This window comes from Nuphar pumila, chromosome 15, assembly GCF_984573655.1.
Source record: "Nuphar pumila chromosome 15, dmNupPumi1.hap1.1, whole genome shotgun sequence".
NCBI lineage: Eukaryota > Viridiplantae > Streptophyta > Magnoliopsida > Nymphaeales > Nymphaeaceae > Nuphar > Nuphar pumila.
Window position 1 is genome coordinate 10,316,666 of NC_143263.1, and position 25,118 is coordinate 10,341,783.

At 40.0% G+C, this 25,118-nt stretch overlaps 1 protein-coding gene across 1 annotated transcript; it reads right to left on the bottom strand.

Moving 5' to 3' along the window:
- Positions 1-12,308: 12,308 nt before the first annotated feature.
- On the bottom strand, positions 12,309-13,493 carry LOC149814450 (zerumbone synthase-like). Its single transcript, XM_089989339.1, has 2 exons — positions 13,431-13,493; positions 12,309-13,336 (listed from the first exon to the last, which is right to left on the bottom strand). The coding sequence occupies exons 1-2, from the start codon at positions 13,481-13,483 to the stop codon at positions 12,538-12,540; spliced, it is 852 nt and encodes a 283-aa protein (XP_089845465.1). The 5' UTR covers positions 13,484-13,493; the 3' UTR covers positions 12,309-12,537.
- Between the last annotated feature and the right edge of the window lie 11,625 nt (positions 13,494-25,118).

The following is a 25,118-nucleotide window of genomic DNA, read 5'->3' on the forward strand; positions in this document are numbered from 1 at the left end:
TAAAGGTACTAGTTCTAAGACTCCAAAATGCTCCAACCTTTTTAGTTGTTTCATGTGCGTGTAGGTCTTTTTACATTTCCTATTTTTTCATGTGACTTAAGGGCGTGTTTGATTCACTGGACAAACACTACATGCCAGAAGGCATTTGTCCAGGACCTGTCGAGGTGAGATTTATGAGTTCCACCATGTCCCATTGAAAACAAATAGGCAGAATGTTGTTTGTCCCATCTGTGATATGCACCCCACACCACGTATCAGACATAGGACGTGTGTCGTAAGGGCTACTTTGTCCCCGCGGCAGTAGGTGTCCCGCGATTCAAACATGTCCTAAGAGTTGAAGTTTTTTCTTAAATAATTAAAAAAAATCATGGCTTTGGTTTGAATGTCTCATTACAGATGTGCCATGTTGACTGTAAAATATAAGATATGACATTACTTGCTAATCATGGATAACTTATCCTTAACTTGCAATATAATTGGATTAGTTACACAACTCTATATCTTCATGGATACATAATCAAATAAAAAATAACTTCATGCAAGACATTCAAATATTGCAAGGCATTCAAATCATTCAAACACGTTACAATACATTCAAATCATAACTCTATACGTATCAAAGATACATAATCAAAGAATAAAAAACGTCATGCAATACAATCAAACATTGCAATACCTTCAAATCATTGCAATACATTTCAATACATTCAAATAATTCAAATCATTCACATCAAATATTGCAATACATTAAATATAAAATATGACATTACTTGCTAATCATTGATAAATCTACTCAACTCGGATAATACCCCCCATATAAGTTTGTCTAACATATCATGAAATGCTAGAGGTATCAACCGTTGCATAATGACATGACAATCATGGCTCTTCAACCCATATAATTATTCATCGTCTATCTTCACAGCTCGAACAATATTAGAGACGTATCCATCTGAAAATCTCAATTGTCTCAACGATTGACATACCTGCTTTATTTGATCTGGTCCAAGCACGTACCTTACCTTTGATTTCAGTATTTTGCCATTTTACTCTTTGAGTTCAAATTCTGGTCTTTTATATATTACTTTTAATATCATACGGGCCTTCGGATTATCCTTAGTTTTCTCTTTGACATTCATTACCGTATTGAACACATTATCAAACACATTTTTCTCCACATGCATTGCATCCAAATTATGTCGTATCAATAAGGTCGGTCAATATGGTAGTTCCCAAAATATAGATTTTTTTGTTCAATTGTGATCCTTTCCAAATCCAAGGAAGGGCATCAGACTATGAGCATCTGTCAATTCATATGGGAAGTATCGCAATCTTCTTAAAATCTCTATGTCAGACAACGTTGTAGGTGGACCTTTCATTTTAGTTGTGCATGCTCGAAACACATTCCTTTATCGTCGGAACGGATGGTCGTTAGGTAGAAATCGACTGTGACAATCAAACCAACACGACTTCCTTCCATGATTTAATATAAAAGATTTTATATCCTCCATGCAGTACAGACATGTCAACCTCCCATGTGTGCTTCAACCAGATAACATACCATATGCAGGAAAGTCACTGATTGTCCATAGAACAACCACCTTCATATTAAAGTTTTATTTTTTGTAGGCATCGTACGTGAGAACACCGTCATCCCATAATATTTTTAGTTCATCAATCAAGGGTCTTAAATATACATCAAGATTTTGGCCCGGAGAGGTCGGACTAGGGATCAATAGAGATAAGAAAAGATTTTGACGCTTCATACATAAGCTTGGAGGAAGGTTATATGAGATGACAAATACTGCCTAACACGAGTATGGAGTTGATCGACCCCCCAATGGATTAAATCTATCTGTACATAAACCGAGCCTAACATTTCTCACTTCCATTGCAAAGGTCTGATGAGTATGATCAAAGTGCTTCCAAGCTTCCGCGTCAACAAGATGCGTGATCCTTTCTTCATTATGTCAAACTTTATTTGCATGTCATCTCATGTGTTTAGCTGTTCTCGAAAACATATACAATCGTTGCAATCTAGAGGGAAGTAGCGAAGCGACTTGTATGCCACTTCTTTTGACCTCGTGCTACCATTGCCTCTTGTCTTTGCCTCGAACCGAGGATGCCCACATGACGCGCATGATCTGCTATTTTCCTGATAATTGAAATACAACATGCAGTGATTTGGATAAGCATCTATCTTTTGGCACCCCATACCTAGAGCGTTGACTATAACCTTCACACAATATAAATTTTATGACAATTTCTCATCTTTGGGAAATATACTCTTCACAATAGAACACAGACGGTCAAAACATGATTGACTCAAATTAAACTTGGACTTCAGATTCAGTAATTGAAGAACTGCAAACAAGATAGTGCGACTCTCCCAACCATTCCAAAGTGGCTCATCATCATTTTTAAGTAAATCATAAAATCTACTAGTTTCATCATTTGCTGCTTCTTCCTCTACCCCAGTTGGTACATCACTAGGACCCATAGCAGAACCCAGTTATGGTCCTGCGACATCAAATATCAAATCCATATATGGATTATCGTGCACCACATCCACCCGTGCATCAAAATTGTTCTTAAATTCTTCACCATGAAACATCCAATTCTCATAATCACTCATAAAACCCTTCCTGTATAGGTGATGTCTAATACCATGAGGTTCTACAAATCGATTGTTCTTACACATCGTGCAGGAGCACCTAATCCGACCTATGGGATCCACTGTACTGACACTTACCGTTGCAAATTCAATAAAATTATCAACACCATCCATATATTCAAACGATACCTTATTGTCAACTATCCTACGGTACATTCATTCACGATTTGCAACCATTTTGTCCTATAATGTTATGGATATTATCCTAACCAGTTAAAAGAGATTCATCAGAATGCTATGATGAAGAAAATATCAAATTTATCATGCATTCGTGGTAGATGTAATGATTTGATATATCTCACACACACACATGCACATATATATATATATATATAATGTCATTCAATCACAAGAACTATGATGCATGCATTGATAACTTAATATTTTCATGTGCAAAACCATTCATTTGAAGCATGTTTGAAGCATTGATAACTTATCATTCATTTTCATGTGCAAACTCATTCATAACACGATATATTCATTTGAAGCATGTTTTCATGATACAATTTCACATAGAAGTCATAATCAAATTGAAAGTAACTTCATGCAAGCATGGATACAATCACATCAAACATTACAATACATTCAAATCATTCATATCAAAATAATGTCAAACATGTACCTGCTGCAAACACACTCCAATATCCTGCTAACTACTACCATAACTAGCATGGAATCCGAACTCCAAAAATAAGAACACTTCTATTTTCATACATTAAAATCATGCTCAGCATGATCTCCGGACTCCATCAAAGCAGTCTTAGATATCCACAACTAAGTGAGTGTGTGAACAGAAAAATGTTGCATCTAAGAAATTAAATAACTTGTGATGCACATGCATCACTTACTCACCACGGGTATTTACCCAATTTGCATTGCTTTTGTCACTTACTTACCACGGGTCGCAGGGCACAAGCGAGACTCATTGCAGAATCTGCAGAAGACACTGTGTTAAAATAAAGTTTATTACCGATGACAAGGAGGGTGACGCCCCCTATCGAAAATGAGCCCGGACAGGGAGACACAGCCCTCTGCTGAAAGTGAGACAGGCAGGGGCGTTGCCCCTGCCAGCAGTAAGGTCAAGGCAGAGAGCGAAACCCTCTGCCAAAACATTCACAGGAGGCAGGAGGTGGCCCCCTCGAAGGGAAGCATCAGAAAGCAGGGACTGAGCCCTCTGTCGGGAATCAATCATTGAGGTAGGGGGTCTCGCCCCCAGCCGAGGCAAAATTTTCCAACAGGGGGATTCTCCCCCTGTCGAGAAAATAGACAAGGGGCATGGGGGCTTCGCCCTCTGTCGAAATTATCGAGGACAGGGAAGGCTAAGCCACCCCCTGTAAGGGAAAACAAAAATGTAGGGGGCTTCTCCCTCTGCCGATCATTCTCCGACAGGGAGACAGAGCCCCACTGCAGAAGAAGTCAAGAGGATATGGGGAGCCCTATCGACATTCAAAAGAATAGGGGTGAAGCCCCCTGTTCTGCCAGAGATCAGAGCAAGGGAAGGGCCTGGCAGAGGCAATCAGGGCCTCTGCCAGGCCCTGCCGACTACAGAGGGATGGGGAGGGCCCAACAGAGGCTGTCGGGCCTCTACTGGTCCTCCGACAACCATAGGGGGAAGGGAGAGACTCCAACATAGGGGAAAGGGGGAGGGTTACCTACGGGCGGGCTGGGGTCGTCGTGGGCTGGGGTCATCGGCCCTCCGGCAACCAAAGGGGGAGCAACGAGAGCGAGAACGAGAGAGGGAAACAAAAGAGGAGGTTGTCGAACGAGGCTCATCGAAAAACACAGAGGGGGAGCAAAGAGAGAGAGAATGGGAGGGGAAAGAGAGAGAAGGTCATCGGGCAGTGGGTGGGTGACAGAAGGTCGACGAGCTGCGGTCGGGCGAGCGACGAGAGGTCAGGTGGGCAACGAGAGATCGATGGGCAACGAGAGATCGACGGGCATCAATTGGTCGACAGATGAAAGAGAAAAAGAAAAGGAGCTCGCATTAGGGATTTACGGGGAAAATTAGCGACAAAATAATTTTGTCGCTACTTGGTGACGGAGTAGCGACGAAAAATTTCTGCCGATGATCCATCGCTTAAGTGCGATGGAACATGAGATAAAAATTTTCCGTCGCTAAGTAGCGACGGAAGTTTTCCGTCGCTAATTATACAAATGTTAGCGACGGATAATTTTCTCTAGCTAATCCGTCGCAAATTGGCGATGGATTATTTTCGTCACAAACGTCCATTGCTAATTAAAGTTTTTCTTGTAGTGTTCAGAGATTGATAGAAAAAAATCAATTGTTCAGAGAGAAAATTTCGTTCAGCAAATTCTTTTTTTATGTATATATCAGTCAAATTAAGACAAGAATAATAATGAAATTATAACTAGAAGATGACAAGGATGAAAGAGAAACCGTGATAAAACAAATGCATAGACCACAAGCCGCATGTGATGGTTGGTAATGAACGTGCTGATGAAGTTCTTAATATTTGAACTATTCTGCCTTCAGTAATCTTCTTTTTTTTATTAATCTGGTGATCAAGCATCTGTGATTAACAATGATTGGTCTCTTTGATTTATGGGCAAATCGAGGCAAAATGTTGGGTAAGATTTTAAATTTTTTAATTGCTGGTATATGTCTGCCGCAGCCTTCTCCGCAGAAAATAAGATTAGTTCACATGAAGATCTAAAATTTATAATACATATATTCCCAAAGGTGTGAATCGATAATTGTAACCAAGTTAGACAATATAGATAAACCATAGAAAAATTTAATAAGAAAAAAAAAGTCACCGTTTTAACAATCATGTTCAACAAGGCAGAATCCTAATGAAATCTGGTTCATTTGTGTTTTCTGAAGCACCTCCAAGTTCATTGCATTTTCTAAGTATCCACACCATATTATTAAGGGATAAGAATTTCTTCTCTAGGCTATCTTTTATTTTATTTGGGGATTGCTTTTAATTTAACTGAACCGCAGTGATAAAAAATGGTTATTTTTAATTTTACTTTATTTCTCCGTGAACAAAAATCCACAATGAAGAGTTGCTTCATTTGTTTGGAAAATTATCGTTAAAGCTGCCTGATAATGCCGTATCGCTCATAGTCAGCAAAACTCAGTCTAAAACATGTTCAGTAAAACTTTGAATTCCAAAATAAAAAAGCTCCATCTTTTTTCTATTAACTTTCAAAACACAAAAAATTTAAAGTTAGAAAGAATAGTTTTCAACACCACCCCAAATAAAAAAGAAAAGAAACTCTATTATGGATCCCAATTTACAAATTTATCCATGAGTGCAGCTCCCCCCCCCCTGCCCAAAGGGAAATAGTTTCCCATTTGGCTATGGCCTTGTGCAAAGACACATACCTCAGGTATCGAACTCTTGATCCCATTCAACTTAAAAGCCTTAATTAAGTAGACTCAGTTAGCCAGGCGCCGGAGCCCTTGTGGGCTCCTACACCCTGACTTGATCTTCAAGAAAGACAAACATCTGTGCGTTTCTTTTTGTTACCTATTTCTAATATAATAAAAATCCAATTAAACTCATTTATATTATTTTCCCGATTTTAGCTCGTGTTCTTTACTTTTTTATTTATCTGAAATTTTTAATTCAAACATTTTTAATCTTGCATTTCATTCTTTAAACCATTCCACGTATTGCTGTGGTATAGCTCATTAGGATAAGTTTACATAGTAGGCAGATTATGTGGGAAAGGTGACATAATATACCTCAAACATAAAAAAAAAAATATTAGCTTTTCCAGTTCTTCGCTTTAAGTGGGGATAAACAAAAATCCAGAAATTATTCGATTTTTTGTGGCATTAAAACATACTACTGTATAATAATAAAAAAAGTATACTACTGTATGAAAAATCAAAGATCTCTTGGATTTTGAAGTTTCGAGGAACTTGGAAGTCCTGGAATTTAACTTAAAGGAATCCAAATGGATCACTAATATGTCTTCATAGGCCTCTTGGTGACCAATGCACTGAAATGAAAATTCAAAGAAACGTAAAGAAGAAGCAAATAGAAGAACTGGGTGACTTTTTGGGTCACATAGGCCAAAGTTTGGATGACTTTCAAGTCACAATCACGAAAGCTGCACGTTGCGTCTCTCTAGAATATTCTCTTCCTTTCTTTTTTCTTTTTTTTTAATTGAAGAAGAAACATGGGGCCTAAGAAATATCAACTGGTTTTGAGAGTTTCTGTGGATCCATTATAGACCAATCAAACTTCTCGGATCCAACCCGATCATGTGAGTCAGATAAGAGCTGGACAGATAAGATCTAGTAGAACCCAGTTCTGGGTAATAGTCATACATGACCATGATGCATATCTAATAAATTTTATACCTAAAATGGTTAATTAGATCCTGCATCATTTTGGAAGAATCAAGCCCTTGGGTTCTCATTCAAATCACAATTTGATTAGGTTAGATTTGGATCTAATGCCCATAAAGGTAACTTAAGTTGGGTCTGGACTTGGAGCCAACCTTTTACTAGGGATAACAAGGTTGGAGAATAGAATACTTTACACCACCAATCATGGGAATAGGTCAGCCAAGATGGTGAGAAAAATGCTAATCTCTTTGGGTTTTTTGCTTTTAGAAAAAGACTTTGAATGTTATCTTGACTAAAAGGGTCTGGGAAAACGACCTTATTGGGGTTGCCCAGCTCACCTATAAGAAGTTTCCTATCTCTTAGATCGTATTTTTTTAAACGTAAAAATATGCTTTTTTGAAGTTTGAAAATTTGGTACATTGTAAACCATTGATTTTTCAAGCCTCCTAAAATTTGACATATACTCAGGAAAACATGATCCAAAGATTAATTTTTACTACACTTAACATGTACATCATATCTGAAGGGTCAGATGTGCAAAACAACTGAAAAAAAAATAAAAGTATTGCATTTTTTCATTAAGGGGTTCCTTACCGCATAGATGTGTTCAGCATAGACACAATGGCTGGAATTGACGCTTGGATCATAGTTTTTGAGGGAAAAAAGTAAGAAACCCCCTAGTTGGAACTCACATGGGTAGTTGTTTTGACCAAATCTGACCGCATAGATGTGTTCAACATAGACACAATGGCAGGAATTGACACTTGGATCATAGTTTTTGATGTAAAAATATGTTTTTTTGGCTTTAAAATATTGGTATATTGTAGGCCGTTGATTTTTTGACCCCCGTGAAATCTAACACATATGTCGGGAAAACATGAAACTTAACAAGTAGAGCATATCTGAAGGTTCAAATGTGAAAACAACTTAAAAAATAAAAATATTACTTTTTTTTTCACTAAAGGTAATATAGGTAGGGTAGTAGCAAACATTATATATATATATATATATATATATATATATATATATATATATATATATATATATATATATATATATATATATATATATATATATATATATATATATATATATATATTTCTCGTGACCATGATAAACATGTTTCTCATAAATTTCTCTTGTATATCTCAATTTAACTTCTGAATCTACAATTTATCTTATGAGTAATACATAGAACAAGATGACATGGGGTTGACCAATTCAGATTCGGTCAACCATAGGTTGGGCTTGCTAGGGTCAAGTTTGCCATGCTTTTGTAGCTTAAAAAATTTGAAAAAAAGAGAGAAAAGAGGGTTTCGACTGAATCCCCTTCGAAATAACCATATTGTTTGGATGATCTAATCCTTCATAAACTCAGCTTTTCCTTAATACCTAATCATTTAGTCACACAACCATCCTTGAAATATTGTAAAGCAACATCACATTGTTAGCATTTAACCTTTTCCACACATTTTATTATAATTTCATCGAAATCATCCCACACAAAAGATTTTATCCGGGGTTAGTGGCCAATAATAGCCACGCTCAAGGAGTGCTAAGGTCCGCTCCTGACCAGGATGGTCGGCCCATAGTGTATAATGGCACTCCTTGAGTAGCTCTCGACGAAGGCTTTCCCATCGTGGTACAAAGATGCGTCCCCCTTTTGTTACGAGGAGGCCATCCTGTAGCCAAAATCGTCGAGTCTTCCCTGCATGCGCCAGAAAAACAAGGTGTTGTGCGGTCGGATCCTGCTGTGTACCCTCGCGGATGCGGCTCAGCAATGCACCCTCCAAATGAACTTCAGAAGACTCCGCGCGCGCAACTGCCGGTTCAGCCATACGGCTCGGGGCATCCACCACAACATTGGTCTTTCCAACCTTGTACTCCAAGGCAAAGTCGAACTCAGCCAAAAACATCTACCATCGAGCTTGTTTAGGCGTCAACTTTTTTTGTGTCTGAAAATAGCTCGTGGCCACAATGTCCGTCTTGACGACGATCTCGACACCCAAAAGGTAGTGCCACCAGGTCCTGAGGCAATACACAATGGCGGTCATCTCACGTTCGTGCACTGTGTAACACCTCTCTGTATCCTTCAGCTTGCGACTCTCATATGCGATCGGATGACCATCTTGCATAATAACTCCGCCAATGACAAAGTCTGAGGCATCAATGTGGACTTCAAAGGGTCTCGAATGATCAGGCAGTCGCAGCATTGGCTCTCTCACTAAGGCTTTCTTCAAGCCATCGAAGGCATCTTAGCACGCTCCTGTCCAGAGCCATACCTGATTCTTCTTTAACAAATCTGTGAGGGGCGCAACAATGAGGGAATAACTTTCGATGAAATGCCGATAATAGTTTGCCAAACCGAGGAATGATCGTAATTCTGGCACTTTGCTTGGCGGAACCCATTCTTTGATGGCCCTTATATTCTGCCCATCCATACGCAGCACACCATGCCCCACAACGTGGCCAAGGAAGTTGATCTCCTCCTGCCCGAAGAGACACTTTTCTCGCTTGACACAGAGGTCATTCTCCTTCAACACCTGAAACATCGTTCGCAAGTGCTCGACATGTTCCTCCATATTGCTGCTGTAGATCATGATATCATTCAGGTAGACTACCACAAACTTGTCTTAGTAAGGGTAGAAGATCTGGTTCATTAAAGTCGCTATCATGGCTGGAGCATTTGTCAACCCGTGTGGCATTACTAGAAATTTATAAGCATCATAGCGTGTGACGCAAGTTGTTTTCGGCTCATCACCTTCGGCAATCCTCACCTGCCAATAACCCGATCGCAGATCTAGTTTGGAAAAGATACGGGCACTGTTTAGCTGATCGAACAAGTCCGTTATCAATGGCAATGGGTACTTGTTCTTCACCGTGACTTTGTTCAAGACACGGTAATCCACACACAATCGTTTAGAGCCATCATGTTTCATCTGGAAAAGGATCGAGGCACCAAATGGGGCTTTTGATGAACGAACAATGCCTGCGTCCAACATCTCGTCTAGCTGCCTGCGCAGCTCCTTCAGCTCAGCTGTCCCCATACGGTATGGAATCATTGCAGAGGGCTTCACTCCCGGGGTCAACTCAATCTTGTGGTCGACCTCGCGTCTTGGCGGAAGACGCTTTGGCAATTCCGGGGGCATCACCCCCCAAAACTCCTCCAATAGTGAGGCTAGGGTCGGCGGCACTGCTGCTTCTACCTTCCCTTCATCTGCACGCACTGCAACTAAGAATGTCTGCTCCCCATGCTTGACACCCTTCTTCAGTTGCATTGCCAATAACACGGAAGACTTTCCTTTCTGCGTAAGACATTGCACTGTGTGTGACAGGTCTGACCCCATGATCGTCAACGTGTTAAACTTTGGCAGCATCATAACATTCTGGCTTTGCCTAAACTCCATACCTAGAATCACCTTGAAATCGTTCAGGGGCACCACAGAGAAGTTGGCTTTGCCGACCCAACTCCCCACTTGAGTAGCCACATCTCTTGTTTCACGAAGGATGGGCTTGGTCTCAGAGTTTACTGTTTTGATAGTCCTCTACTTTGGCCCAGTTTTCAAGCCCAACCGCTCTACCTCTTCCCGCGAGACAAAGTTGTGTGTGGTCCCCGAGTCTACCAATGTTGAAGTAGACTTTCCATTCATAATGATTTTTACGTACATAAGTTCCTTACTGACCTGCACGTTCTTAGCTGCGCAACTCCTAGCTGCGTTAATCGATCGCATGACCCCCATCCTTGGTTGCATGGTCTTAGTGTCACTACATTCAGTATCGCTGCATTTTTTCTCGTGCAGCATTGGCTTGCCCGTCGTCCTTTACAAGGCACTTTGGGCACTGCCTGGCGATATGTCTATCGCCACAGAACCAACATGTCACAACCGCACCCTTGTTGTTGTTATGCTTTGTGAAGTTCTGTTGCTTTTCGGATTGATGGCGTGTCGACGTCTCACCTTTATCATTGCGCTGCTCATCCTTCTTGCCTCCGTGGTCAGGCTTCTTCCCAACTTTGGTTAATAGGGTGAAAGGCTTGTGCTGAGTGTCAACTAAGTGCTCAGCCGCCACATATGCATCTTCCAAAATACGAGGGTTGCTCCTTTCCACTTCAGACTATGCCCATGTCTGAAGTCCCACAATGAACCAGCTGAGCATGTCGTCTTCTGACATGTTAGGTATCTCCAGCATAAGCTTCTGAAACGTTCTGACATAGTCTTGCAACAAACCAGTATGTTTGAGCTTACGAACCATCCGATAAGCCTGTCTGTGCGCATTTCTTGGCACGAAGTAGTTGCACAACTCCATTTTGAAGTCATCAAAAGTGTCTATTACACATTGACCCCTCTCCATGTCATTGCGCTTCCGCCTCCACCAAGCGATAGCATCCTCATCAAGTAAGGCCACTGCAACCTTTATCCTTAGATCTTCGAGGGTCACATTCTGGATATCCAAGTAGTCTTCTACTTGGAACAAGAAGTTCTCAATGGCCTTGTTGTCACGATAACCATTGAATTTTGTGGGTCTTGGTACATCAATCTTTGATGGTCTCTCACCATTTCTGCCATTTAGGGTCACCGTCCGCTGCAACGTATGATTCTTCAACTGAAGCTCCCCTACTTCAGTCTGCATGTCGGACACTGTAATCGTCAACGAAGTGACCTACCCCTTTAATAAGTTTACTTGCTCCTGCAAGCTCGCCACCACATCATTCAGTCCAATGAATGATTCACATGCGCGTGAAATCACTTCATCATGCGAAGTCACCTCTTCCACCAACTTGTTAACAGTTGCAGCCAACTCTTCTTGGGCCCGAGGTGAACCCATCTCCTCAGCTTCAACAACTGCCTTGCCTTTGGTGTTGCGCAAGTTTTAATAAGGCACCATGATGTCTTACTCACAAATCGCAGTCTGTCGGCGTGTCTGTCGATACCGACTCCGGAATCCCTTCCCCAGTATGAGAACGGACTCTGGTACCACTTGTCACAAGCCTATTTTTTTCAATGGGCCAGCGCGGTGCGACGGTTCTTACTCACCGCCGCAAGCCTACTCGTCAGCTCGTTTGCCGATCGCGAAAGCTTGTAATTAGAGTGCAAGAGAGCAAGAGAGAATAGAAGGACAGAAATTGCAATAACAAGAAACAATTACAACGAAGGTGAACAAAAAAAAGCTCAACGCATTTACTTCATTCACAATTTTTGAGCTATCTTTTCGAGGTATTGATTCACCTGAACCGGGCAACTTACATCAGACTCAACAAAAGCAAAACAAATTCTATAGGTAAGAAAACAACAACCATCATGAACTTATTTTTTTGTTTTTATTATTATTTTAGACGACAACTAATGAAGCAAGAAAACCACTGCCTTGAGTGGCTCACATCTGAAAGCTACGGTGGTGTTGGGTTCGGTGCCTTCATCTCAGCACCTTCACAATCATCAACTTAATTCTTTATTAGACACAAATGAAAAACACATCATCATCATCATCTTGGTCGTCAACAACATCATCATCAACCAACAGCGTGGTTGCATGTGAGTCAAGGCCTGTAGATGCCGAAGGAATGATTGACACAGGAGAAGCCACCGTCCACGTTGAGGTTGAGACCGCTCACGTACTTGGACTCGTCGCTGGCGAGGTAGAGCACGGCCTGGGCGACGTCGTCGACGGTCAGGTCCACCCCCTGCAGGTTGGCGAACTGCCCCACGTAGCGGTGGAAGTCGTCGAGTGGGGAGCCCTCCCCGCCCCCCGACAAGGGGAGGGTCATCGGTGTGCCCACGAAGTAGGGAGAGACGCAGTTCACTCGGACGCCGTGGCGGCCGAGATCGCCAGCCGCGCTGCGAGTGAGCCCCAGCACGGCGTGCTTGGACGCGATGTAGGCGTGCGAGGTGCCCCCAGCGAGGGTCGAGGCGACGCTGGCGATCGACACGATGCTGCCGCTCCGGCGGGGGACCATGGCGCGCGCCGCGTACTTCGTCCCCAGGAATACGCCGTCGACGTTCACGGCAAAGACCTGCCGGAAGGTGTCGAGGTCAGAGCGTCGGATGTCCTGGGGTCCGAGCGGGCCGCTGATGCCGGCGTTGTTGACCATGACGTCGAGGCGGCCAAAGCGGGCCAGGGCGAGGTCGACGGCGGCGGCGACGTCGGCCTCCACGGTGACGTCGCAGTGGGCGTAGAGGAAGCCGTCCGGGTCGCCCCGCGCCTCGCAGATCGACCGCCCCAGCTCGTCCTGCACGTCCACGACCACCACCTTAGCACCGTGCCCGTGGAGGAGCTCCGCTGTGCTCAGCCCTAACCCGCTTGCCCCTCCCGTCACGATGGCCACCTTCCCTTCCAACCTGCACAATGAGGGAACGAATGAGGTGGGTAACTCAGCAAAACCCATATAATTGATTCTATAATTAATGGGTTTAAAGAGAGAGAGAACCGTACCTTCTAGCAGAGGGGTAGGCATCCTTAGCAACACTCTCGCCTTCGGTGGCCATCGAAAACCTTAAATCGATAGGCGGAGGAGGAGGATGGGGGGTCTCTAAACTGAAGAAATGAGGCAGGTCTTACTCTGAAACGCTTTCTTTCTTCTGTGGTATCGTTGCTTGATATATATAACTCGACCACTGGAGGATGAAAGAAGTGACAGGAAAGACTTTGATTTGACAATTCAATCTCTTTTCCTTCTAATTAAAACAATCTACTTGAACAAACTTTTAAAAAGATAAAATGATCTACCGAAGTGGTATCCCATGTGGTAAGCGGGTCCGGTGTCAAGCTGAAGGCCCTGGTTCGAATCCCTCTAACACATGGGGCTTTAAGAGATATCTGGTAGCCGTCTGCCTAACCTTAGCTTGTCTTTCAAGAAAAAAAAACTATTTTATTTGGTTGGATATCTTCTCATGAGAGACACGATATCCATTCATGTGCCCAGGACAACAAGGTGCTGTATTGAGATTACCAAACAAACAATCGAAAAATGACTACTGTAAGGCAAAAATTGTATGTTTTGAAAATGGTCTACAATTTACCAAATTCATAGAATAAACAATATCGTGGTTATCATTTTTTTATTGCGGGTTTTACGCTTTGCATGTGCAAATTTTAAATTTTAGCGCAACATGATGCTAAAATAATACACTGATGTCAACAAAATCGCATAGAAGGTTGTAATAATACAAAAAGGTTCACAAAATTTCAAACTATTTGCAAAACTCGCGCGATCACCAGCGAAACTCATAAAATTTGCAAAAGTCAGATAATTACAAAATTGTTGGCGAGTATCACATGAAGTATTGTGAAATTATGGAAAAATGTGAAAGTCTGATATTGCAAAATTTCTTATTTGAATATCACCTGTAAAATTTTTGTTTTATATAAAATGACACATTTAGTTTTTTTTTTCTTTTTCTTGTATCTGAAAAGAGCAATAACCCCAATCCGCCTGTCTTTAGAACACTAATCCTTCAGGCCATTCTCATGAAAGTTGTTCGATCTACCTCGTGCAAAGTTGTGGTATCCTTCTTCTCCACTTCTCGGGTTAGCTATTAAGGTGAGTTTCGTACTATGTATATTTTGTTGTTTTAACTTTTTTTTTACAAAGTAGTTTTCTCTTCTTTTTGTTTGGTTGTTGTTGTAGACTTATTATCTATGTTTCATTGTTAGGGATGTTACCTTATATAAATATGTAATTTTAGTTACAGTATTTACCATTTAGGATTTACAATCTTTAGAGATTTTTGCTTGTTGCTCTCAGCTTATTATGCTTATGTATGTTTCATTATTTAAGATTTATGATCTTTAAGAATTTTTGAATGTATTTGTTAACTTTTATTTTTTAATGCACTTGTTAATTTTGCTGGAAAGCTAGCGGTTTCAAAATATTTGAAGGTCTTTGGATTCCTGGATAGCCCCGGTACCAGGAGTTAGGGATACGACTTCCTATCCCTGTAGCTCAAATACATGATTTCTGTTGAATGATCCAATATATAAAAGGCTCGGGTCAGGAACTGTATTCGGTTGGATCCATCTAGATGGGAGACAAGATTTCCATTCATGTGCCCAGGACAACATGGTGCTGCATTGAGGGCCCCAAACAAACAAGCATTGCATGTTAGGAGTGTCTTCTATTGAAGGAGGTGCACAAAGTCAGGTTGGGCCTGATTTTATTATATTCAAATTTATAAGATTATTAAAATGTTCATATATTTTCTTGACTTTTAGTTATACAGCATACATCAACCTAAAATTGTCAAAAAAAGTAAAAATGTGATCATGCAACTCAATTGCATGTGGCAACTGTTCAACTTTATGATGTCCTTTTGTTGGGTTTTTACTATAGCCCAATGTCCTTTAGAGGTTATCTGTTTCAACCAAAAGATGTAAAAACCAAGCAAAGCATGTGATCTGTTATGACTTATATTCATCCTTAGTAGTGTTGGGATCAGCTGCAATCACATTGTACAAATGCAATGTGTCGTTGTCACTCTAATATACTGTACAACGCGACATTAGGGATGCACAACGAACTTGTTTAAGCTCGGCTTGACCTCGTTCAAAAAAATAAATGAGTCCAGTTTGAACAACGGTTCAAGGTACATGTAAACTAGCTGAGCTTGAACAAACAGTTAAACTCGAATAAGCTTGTTAAGCCTGATAAAGCTCGACTAGTATAGTTATATGCGTATCTATTTTGTTCATAACATGATCACACAGGGTTTTTACTTTAATGGATAATTCTTGATTTTCTTTGAAAGTTGTGTGAGTTCAAATCTCATTATCTTCTTCTCTTTTAGAATAAACTTTTGACACGGATTTCAAAAACTTTTTAAAGTGTTCAGCTCCCGCCAATTCCAAGCAGTTCAAGCTTGACTCGTAATCTCACCATCTTCTCTCATTTCAAAAGAACTTTTGGCACAAATTTCAAAAACTTTAAAAACCTTTTTAAATTAAAAGTGTTCAGCTTGAACCGAACCTAACCCAGCCAAGCCAAGCAAGCTTTGCTTGAACCGGAATTGAGCTGATCTTGGGACATGATTGTTCAAGCTCAGATCAAGCTCTAGCACTAGCAGAGCTTGAATAACCAGATTTTCTGGTTGAGCCAAGCCAAGCCTGCCTAAGCTTGGCTCAAACCCGTCTCGTGTGCATCCTAAGTGGCACATTGCATTTGTGCAATGTGATTGCAAGTATATTGAGAATTTAAAGACTTTCAAGTACAAGAAAAACGTGGATTGGCGACGGACGATATTCGACGCTAATCTATCACTAAAATGTTTAGCGACAGATTGACAACGGTTTAGCGTCATATATTGTCTGTCGCAATTTTTTGTTCGCTAATGAGCGACAAAACTTATTTGTCGCTACTTTCATTGCTAATTTAGGTCGGATTAGCAAATATTGTCATATTCCATCGCGAGTCCGTCTCTAAATAAGTATTGATTTGGTTTTGCGGTGGATTATATTCTGTCATTAATTTTGCCCTATAATAGCGACAGAATTAGTCATGGAATATAATCTATCGTAAAACATCGAAAATTCATCGCTGAATATTAACGACGGATTATATCTATCGCTAATTTTGTCATAAAATTTAAAAAAAAATGCATATAGGCGTGCGCCTCATACGCCTTGAGGCGCACGCCTCGAGCCGAGGTGCGCCTCATGCTGAGGCATATACGTCTTGAATTTTTTAGTCAAATGTGGGGTCAAAGTCCTTATTTGACCAAAAATTAAGGTTTTTTTACGTAGTTTTAACTAAGCTGCTTGTAAAAAATCAAGTCTGATCTATAAGGCACAGGGTCTCAAACATAAGCCAAAAAAAATTTCGGGGACGCTGCTGGGGGAGAGCCCCCAAACCCTCCTTATTGCAATGCCAAAAACTCTAAATCATGCTCCACAACTCATCTGTCAAACAATCTGATGGTAAAAATGTATGCTTAAGGAAATAAGCAAATGCAAAAGCACGACGAAAGGAGGGCAGCAACCCCAAATCAATAATAACAATTAATATAAAGAAAAAAAGTCTTTACTAGTCTCATTTTCATACTTCCTCCAACATGTACTATGTCCCCTTTTTTTTATTATTATTGTTTAAGGTCTAAAAGTGACCTGCACAAACCATCTCAGGCAACATTTCTTGATTATCTCTCTCTTCTTCACTTTTTCATTTTGAAAAGCAAAAGAAACTTTGTATCAAAATGAATTGGACAGATTGAATGAAGGTTATCAAGATCTGTAATATAACCATCTTTCACACAAGACAGGAAATTTTTGATCTGGTTAGTCGACATACCATATGTTTTTCAGTCCCCTACATTCTCTTTTTAAATATTTTTTTTTATCAGCCTTTTGTTGCAAAATCTGGGTCCTGACTACAATGACAGAGATGTTAAAAAGGTAAATTCAAAGCATAGCAGTTCACAGTAAAAGTTCGAAAAAGAAGTGTTGATCAACTGATTGTGTTGCAATGGTTTGAGCAACGGGTATTGAAAGCAATGGCGCGGACACTCACCCCCTTTGGAGAATGATGAAGTATCTTGGTGAAACATGTTCCATTGAGATTGATTCTTCTGTAACACACATAATCACAGTAGATCTAGGAACGGAAAAGTCTCGTTGGGCATTGCAGCAAAAGAAGTTGAAGTTTAGTGGAAACTTTTAATTGCTCAAACCTAGTGTCTTGATAAAGCAGTAAGCTCTCGGGAGCTGACAAATCAGGTCTATCCCTTTAATCTTTGTACTTGTTTAGGTTTGCCAAATGATCTTTGTACATCAAAAATAATTACATAAAAAACAATTTACCTTTTGATAAAGGAAAAGACTATCACATACTTGCAGAATGTGCTTTGCCCAACATTTACCAAGTTCTCTTCCTTTTTTAATGTCTTTTGAACCATTAATAGCCTCTACATATAAGAATCCCATCCATATCCCATACACACACAGTCCTTTTCTGATCCACCAAACCATTCATCTTCATACACATGCATGCACAAGCACAACAATTTTAAGTGCATAACTTTTGTGATTAATAAAGCACACAAGCAAAAGAAAGTTTTCAACGTCGAAGCATTAATAGACTCCAAATCAGCATACTAGTACCTCACATGTTTGAACTGAAAGAGTGGTTTTTTTTTTTTGCTAAATGGTCCATTAAACTTCAAGTGGACCAAACACGTTCTTGTATCCATCAAATTACAATGACAAAGGTTGTTCCCCTGGATCAACCCAAATTCATAGCCACAAAAAAATAAAAAGGAACTTGTTAATATGGTATATGTGATTGGTGACAATATCAAACACATGGAAAGCAAAAATTTGGAAGCATGCAGGAAAATTCAGCAGAAGTAACAGTAAGCCATTTGACTAGTTGAGCAACCATCTTGGATTTTGAATTGAACAATACCTTCTATGCAGCTTTGCAAGAGGTGATACCTCAATTTGATAGTCCAGCACAAATGTTGGTTGCATGAGTGTTGGTTCTACAATTGTCTCAAACACCTAGACAAAGAAAATCTATAAATTGGCAAAGATGGATATTTGGTATATAACTTGAACTATAATAGAGTAGATTACTAAGGAATTCAATATTTCATAGGAACAAACAAAAAGTCAATTTTTTACCTCATTAAGAACATGACCCATAGATGTGCACATCTCAATGGAAATTCTATCATTTTTATCTAAATACGGATTGTTATCATAGTAACGAAGCCGCTATGTGATATGCAACAAATAAATGCAACTCTAGAAAAAGATATGCTTGCAGGGAAACATTGTTCAGGAAGCATAGAGGGAAAGTGAGTTGCCTTTGGTGTGGCCCGATCGACAACAATTGTTGAACTTTTCAATTCATCAGTTTTAGCCATCAGAGTATCCACTGAATCTATAACACCCAGAACAAAATTTTAAACCTCAAGAAGCCACACGATATCCCATCAGTTGTTCCAGCATCACCATATGCCTATGAACCAAAAAGAAAATAAAAAGGAAGAACCAACAAAGAAAAGCTTAAAACCAACAAAACCCCACAACCCAGTTCAAGAAAACCAATAACTAAGCATCCAAGAGAGAGAGAGAGAGAGAGAGATTTTCAAAACCCAAAAAAATCGACAACTCACTTCCCACTAGCAATAATCACCTCAAAAAACACCAGAAAGAACTAAAATCTTCAACACACACTGAACCAGCAAGTAAAAATTGATCCCCAAATCAAAAGACAAAAAGAAAAATAAACACACACAAGAGACCAACCAACTTGGACAGTGAGTCTTCTCCCCCGAAAGTTTGAGGCCCAAAGCAGGAACGTGAATATTTTCTGTCGATCAAAATGACGCCCCCTCATTTATGAATGGCAAATATGTGGCAGCCAGAGACACTAAAGAGACATTGCAAAACCACTCTTTACGAAAAAGAAGAGTGGTTTTGCCCCGTCCATGAGGTGGGAAAAAGGTGAAAACCGGGAATCTGAGGGAGGGTCTAGCAGGGGCTGCCAACCCTACGACAATCCAGAAAGAGGCACGATAGAGGTCATTGGCCTTCTGTCGGCCTTCCGACAACAAAACAGAGGAGAGGGGGACAAGAAATGAGAGGAGCCAGAAGGGTTACCTGAGGGATGCAGGGCATAGCCGGTGATCGGGAGGAGAGGGGGATGGCACTGAGGTCATAACCGCACACGAGCCGCTGCCTTCGGGGGTTTGCCAGAAATGCAGAAGAGACGTGAAACGAGAAACAAGGCGTGCGCCCGAGAGAGAGAGACTTTTGCGCCCTAGATGGGCAGTTTTATATCGAATAGTTGTAGAATTAACGACAAAAAATTTCGTCGCTAATTTGTGATGAAAATTTTCTATTGCTGATTCGTCGCGAAGTCGTGACGAAAAAAATTCGTCACTAATTAGTGACGAATTTTGTGACGGAATTTTCCATCGCTAATTCTGGTTTTTAAGAATGAATAATTTTCTTTAGCTAATCCATTGCAAATTTATGACAAAAATAATTAATTGCAACTTTTCGTCGCTAATTAAAGTTTTTTTTGTAGTGTCCACAAAAGGAGGTTAAGGAGGTCTCGACTCTCATTCAAATGATTATCTTTAGCGTCAAATCTAATGTTCAACCGACCTTGAGATTTGAACAGTGAACTCATTCCACCTGTGAGATTATTTCGAATCTCATGAGTTAGGGTGTATTTTCGAATCAAATGATTCTAACTCACATCCCACGGGCTCCACTCTGCAAAAAGGTGAATTACCTCAACGTTCTTTTCTTTTTTGCCTCAAGGTGAGCGTGGGTTGGGGGTAAAGCAACAGCCCACTACTCCACCTGCATCCAGCTCGCCGGAGAAGTGGAGGGCACACCAGAGGTAAGGACACGTCGGAGAAGTGAAGGGCACGCCACAGCTGGAGGGCCGGAAGCAAGCTCCACTACCCTCCGTTTAACCCTGATAGAGTATTGTTTTTTTGTTTGGGGGCAAAGCTGCAGCCCACCACTCCACCTGCATCGGGCGTGCCGGAGAATTGCCGGAAACGACGGAGAAGTAGAGGGCACGCCGGAGGCAAGCTCCACTACCCTCCGTTCAACCCTCAAGCGATCTCCACCACACCTCCGTGCCCTCCCTGTGATGGAAGAGGGGGCCATACCATAGAGCTCCTTTAGTTTTTTTTTATGATTTTTTTTTTGTTGTTGTTGTTTTGCTGCCATCCGAATGAATGGCAGCGTGGATGGAGCTCACCGGAGTATTGTCTCCGGCGAGCCACGATGCATCTTCCATGACCGAAATAGGGCCTCACACCAGAGAGAACCTATTTCAGTTTGCCTCACACCAGAGAGCACTTGTTTCATTTTTTTTTTTTTTTTTGAGTTTCCATTCCTCACGTTAAACAAACATGAGAATTGTTATCACTTGAGATTCCAAATCAAGTGATTTTGAATCTCATGAGATTCCAATTCTCATGTGATTCATTTTCATATTAAAAAAAAAGCAGCCAAACGTACCCTAGAGGTACTAGTTCTAAGACTCCATTATTAAAGACTTTGAATGTTATCTTGACTAAAGGGTCTGGGAAAACGACCTTATTGGGGTTGCCCAGCTCACCTATAAGAAGTTTCCTATCTCTTAGATCGTATTTTTTTAAACGTAAAAATATGCTTTTTTGAAGTTTGAAAATTTGGTGCATTGTAAACCATTGATTTTTCAAGCCTCCTAAAATTTGACATAGACTCAGGAAAACATGATCCAAAGTTTAATTTTTACTAAACTTAACATGTACATCATATCTGAAGGGTCAGATGTGCAAAACAACTGAAAAAAAAATAAAAGTATTGCATTTTTTCATTAAGGGGTTCCTTACCGCATAGATGTGTTCAGCATAGACACAATGGCTGGAATTGACGCTTGGATCATAGTTTTTGAGGGAAAAAAGTAAGAAACCCCCTAGTTGGAACTCATAAGGGGAAGTTGTTTTGACCAAATCTGACCGCATAGATGTGTTCAACATAGACACAATGGCAGGAATTGACCCTTGGATCATAGTTTTTGATGTAAAAATATGTTTTTTTGGATTTAAAATATTGGTATATTGTAGGCCGTTGATTTTTTGACCCTCGTAAAATCTAACACATACGTCAGGAAAACATGAAACTTAACAAGTAGAGCATATCTGAAGGTTCAAATGTGAAAAAAACTTAAAAAATAAAAATATTACTTTTTTTCACTAAAAGCTTCATAATATAGGTAGGGTAGTAGCAAACATATATATATATATATATATATATATATATATATATATATATATATATATATATGCATAATGTTTCTAGTGACCATAATAAACATGTTTCTCATAAATTTCTCTTGTATATCTCAATTTAACTTCTCAATCTACAATTTATCTTATGAGTAATACATAGAACAAGATGACATGGGGTTGACCAATTCAGATTCGGTCAACCATAGGTTGGGCTTGCTAGGGTCAATTTTGACATGCTTTTGTAGCTTAAAAAAATTGAAAAAAAAAAGAAAGAAATGAGGATTTCGACTGAATCCCCTTCGAAATAACGATATTGTTTGGATGATCTAATCCTTCATAAACTCAACTTTTCCTTAATACCTAATCATTTAGTCACACAACCATCCTTGAAATATTTTAAAGCAACATCACATTGTTAGCATTTAACCTTTTCCACACCTTTTATTATAATTTCATAGAAATCATCCCACACAAAAGATTTTATTTGTTTCTCTTAACTACATCTTCTTGCTCTCTTTCACACCTTTCTCTTTCGACTAAAATTGCTTCACCCTTGTCCCCCTCCTGCCTCTCTTACAAATCTTCGGAGTTCCCTTTGCTCACTACTACAACAAGGCAGTAAAGGAGATCTCTAGCCCTCTAGCTGGCCGTGGCATTACAACGATAGAGGTGGGTCTCTCTCTCTCTCTCTCTGCTTCCTTAAGCGGACCGCTGCCTGCAGTTTCATTGATCTCTTACTGGTCCAGGACTTTCATGCTCATGCCCTTATTTATATCAGGAGGTTCCTGAACATCAAAGTCTATAGATCGTTGCTTCCTCCGGGATGGTCTGGTTGCCCGAATTTGCGCTCTGAGCGAAGGGCCTTTCACCTCGTTCTCGGGTACTGGCTTGGTTAATCTTGCATGACAAGGTCCAAGCTCACTTTACCTTAAAGAGGTGAGGCTTCCAGCTTTCGATCTGGTGTGTGCTTTGTCATGCTGCTGAAGAATCCTAGTTCAACCTCCTCTGATCTTGTTCTACCTTTGTGGAGATCTTTTGTAGGACTTGGAGGCACCCAGAGGTCCTGGTTGTGGAAAAGTCCTTTGCGCTAGACCTCATCTTGGGTCTGGTCTGTCTTCGGTGCAGTAAGCAGTGGTGGTTAATCTGGAGTTCGTGGTTGTTTACCACTTGGTGGTTCGTTCAGATGGCGTGCAACAATGCCCTTTTTCGGGAATTTTTGATCAGCATTAATCATCTTGCGCAAAAAAATTTAGTGGATGTTTACGCGATTCTGCATATTCATCTTCTTGATCAAACGTATCCTCCTGATGTCGCTTTGCTCCCTCCGAACCTTATTGGTTTTACGGCTCCTGCGTGAGCCGCTTGTTTTTCGTTTGTTTTGCTCCTGCTTGTTTCTATTTTATTTTTGTTTTTCTGCTTTTGTTCTCTTTGGGTTCAACTTTGTTGACCCTTTTTGTGGCTATGTTGAAATCCTATTTTCTCTCTCTCTCTCTCTCTCTCTCTCTCTCTCTCTCTCTCTCTGAACACGAAAAAAGGGAGGAGGCTTTCTTGAGTCTCTTTCCCTTTCTTTATCAATCTCTCTTACCCTCTCCCTCTCTCTTTTGGAGCACAGAGAAGGGGTGAGGACTGAGGAGGTGGGTTAGGTCTTTTAAAAGTAAAAAAATAACCCTAGTTTTGGGTAAGTTTTAATGGGATTTTTTATTATCTAGTGTAGAATCTAAATGGGATATTCTGATCTTTTAATATGCTTCAAAAATCAGAAAAACCCCTACTATTTGCTAGGTTTTGGGTGTTTTCAAAGTTTATTTGGGGTTGTAAATGGTGATGTTATGATAGGGCTTTTCAAATATCTATTCATTGTGTTTGTAAGATTAATGCATGATAAGTTAGAAATTTAGAACTTTTTTTTTGCATAGTTTGTAAAACTTATGTATATATATATATGGTGGTGTTGTACCACCATAACTTACCATGGTACACTTGATTTACATAGAACTATGCTCCAAATGTGAAATCTAACCATTGAATGATGTTTAATATTTTCTATTTACTATTTTCATGTATTAAAGTTGATTCAAATATGATTTTTATACCATTTCTAAACCACTCCTATTTTCATGAATTGTGAGCAGTTGATTTTTCACCATCTCAAAAATGAATCTTATGGTGTATTAGACATGATAAAATCTTCTAACATATTAAATACACCATACCAAACACATGCTTATGGTTAAATTTACCATTTGATGGCTCGATCTATACAAACAAAAGTGTGTACCACCATAAGGTATCATGGTACAAAACCACTATACTTCATACACCCCCATGACTTATTTTAGAAAATTTTCTTGAATCCATGTCGAGTGTCTGAATCACCTATGCATATCCTCTCATGTCGCATATCCATATCCTTCCCTATTCTACCTGCTCCAACCAGCACACAATATTTTCTGTTTGTAAAGTTGTCTGCAGGCAACTTTTTGCTATGGAAGTCTCAATTGACTCCATTATTAAAGAGTTACAATTTAATGGGGTACATAGATAGGTCAAACTCGTGCTCAAATGAATTTCTTTACACTGAAATTGGAAAGGCACCTCAAAAAAGTCCTGCTTTTATAGAATGACAAAGGATGGATCAACTTTTATTAAGTTGGATCATTTGTAGCCTCTCAAACACTGTCCACAGTCAAATAGTTGGCTTGTCTTTCGCTTACGATGTCTAGAAAGCTCTAAAGACCATGTATGCTGCACATGCAAGGGTACACACTTAACAATTGAAAGCTCAATTACAAAACTTGAAAAAGAGAGCGAACAATATCTCCAAATATTTTCATAAAGCTAGGGGTATTGCTCATCAACTCGCCATGGCATCTAAACCTATCGATGATGATGACTTACTTATGCATATCTTAGTTGGGCTACCAATGAGTGAATATGATTCTTTAAAAAAAGTGATCAATACTTAAAAACAACTTGTTTTTGTCGAAGAACTATTAGGCATGTTATTGATCCAAGAAGATGAAACTTAATCTATACCCATGGCCAATCTTACCTACAAACAACCTTACTACAATCAAATCCAAGGGTCACACAGTAATCAAGAAAAGTTCAACAATAAGAGAAAAAGTGGGGGCAAATATCAAAATAGATCCAGAGGTAGTAGAGGAACCAGAAACTCATCTAATTTGATGATGTCATTCATGTGAAAACGTTGATCGTATTGATGCACATTGTCGTACCGTGTGTTAAGCTTACAGAAAATCTAGTTATGGTGCTCTTCAATGCAAGTTTTTTAAGATCTAAAAAGAATTGGTGTCACCCAATCAGAGGACAATAGTGGGTGGTACCCTGATTTGGGAGGCACTCAACATGTCACAGTAGATCTCAA

Excerpts from the sequence above, each read along its gene's own strand:
- LOC149814450 (XM_089989339.1), bottom strand. The coding sequence starts at position 13,483 with ATGGCCACCGAAGGCGAGAGTGTTGCTAAGGATGCCTACCCCTCTGCT. Across the intron at positions 13,337-13,430 it reads GCCTACCCCTCTGCTAGAAG|GTTGGAAGGGAAGGTGGCCA; the intron begins GTACGGTTCTCT and ends CTCATTGTGCAG.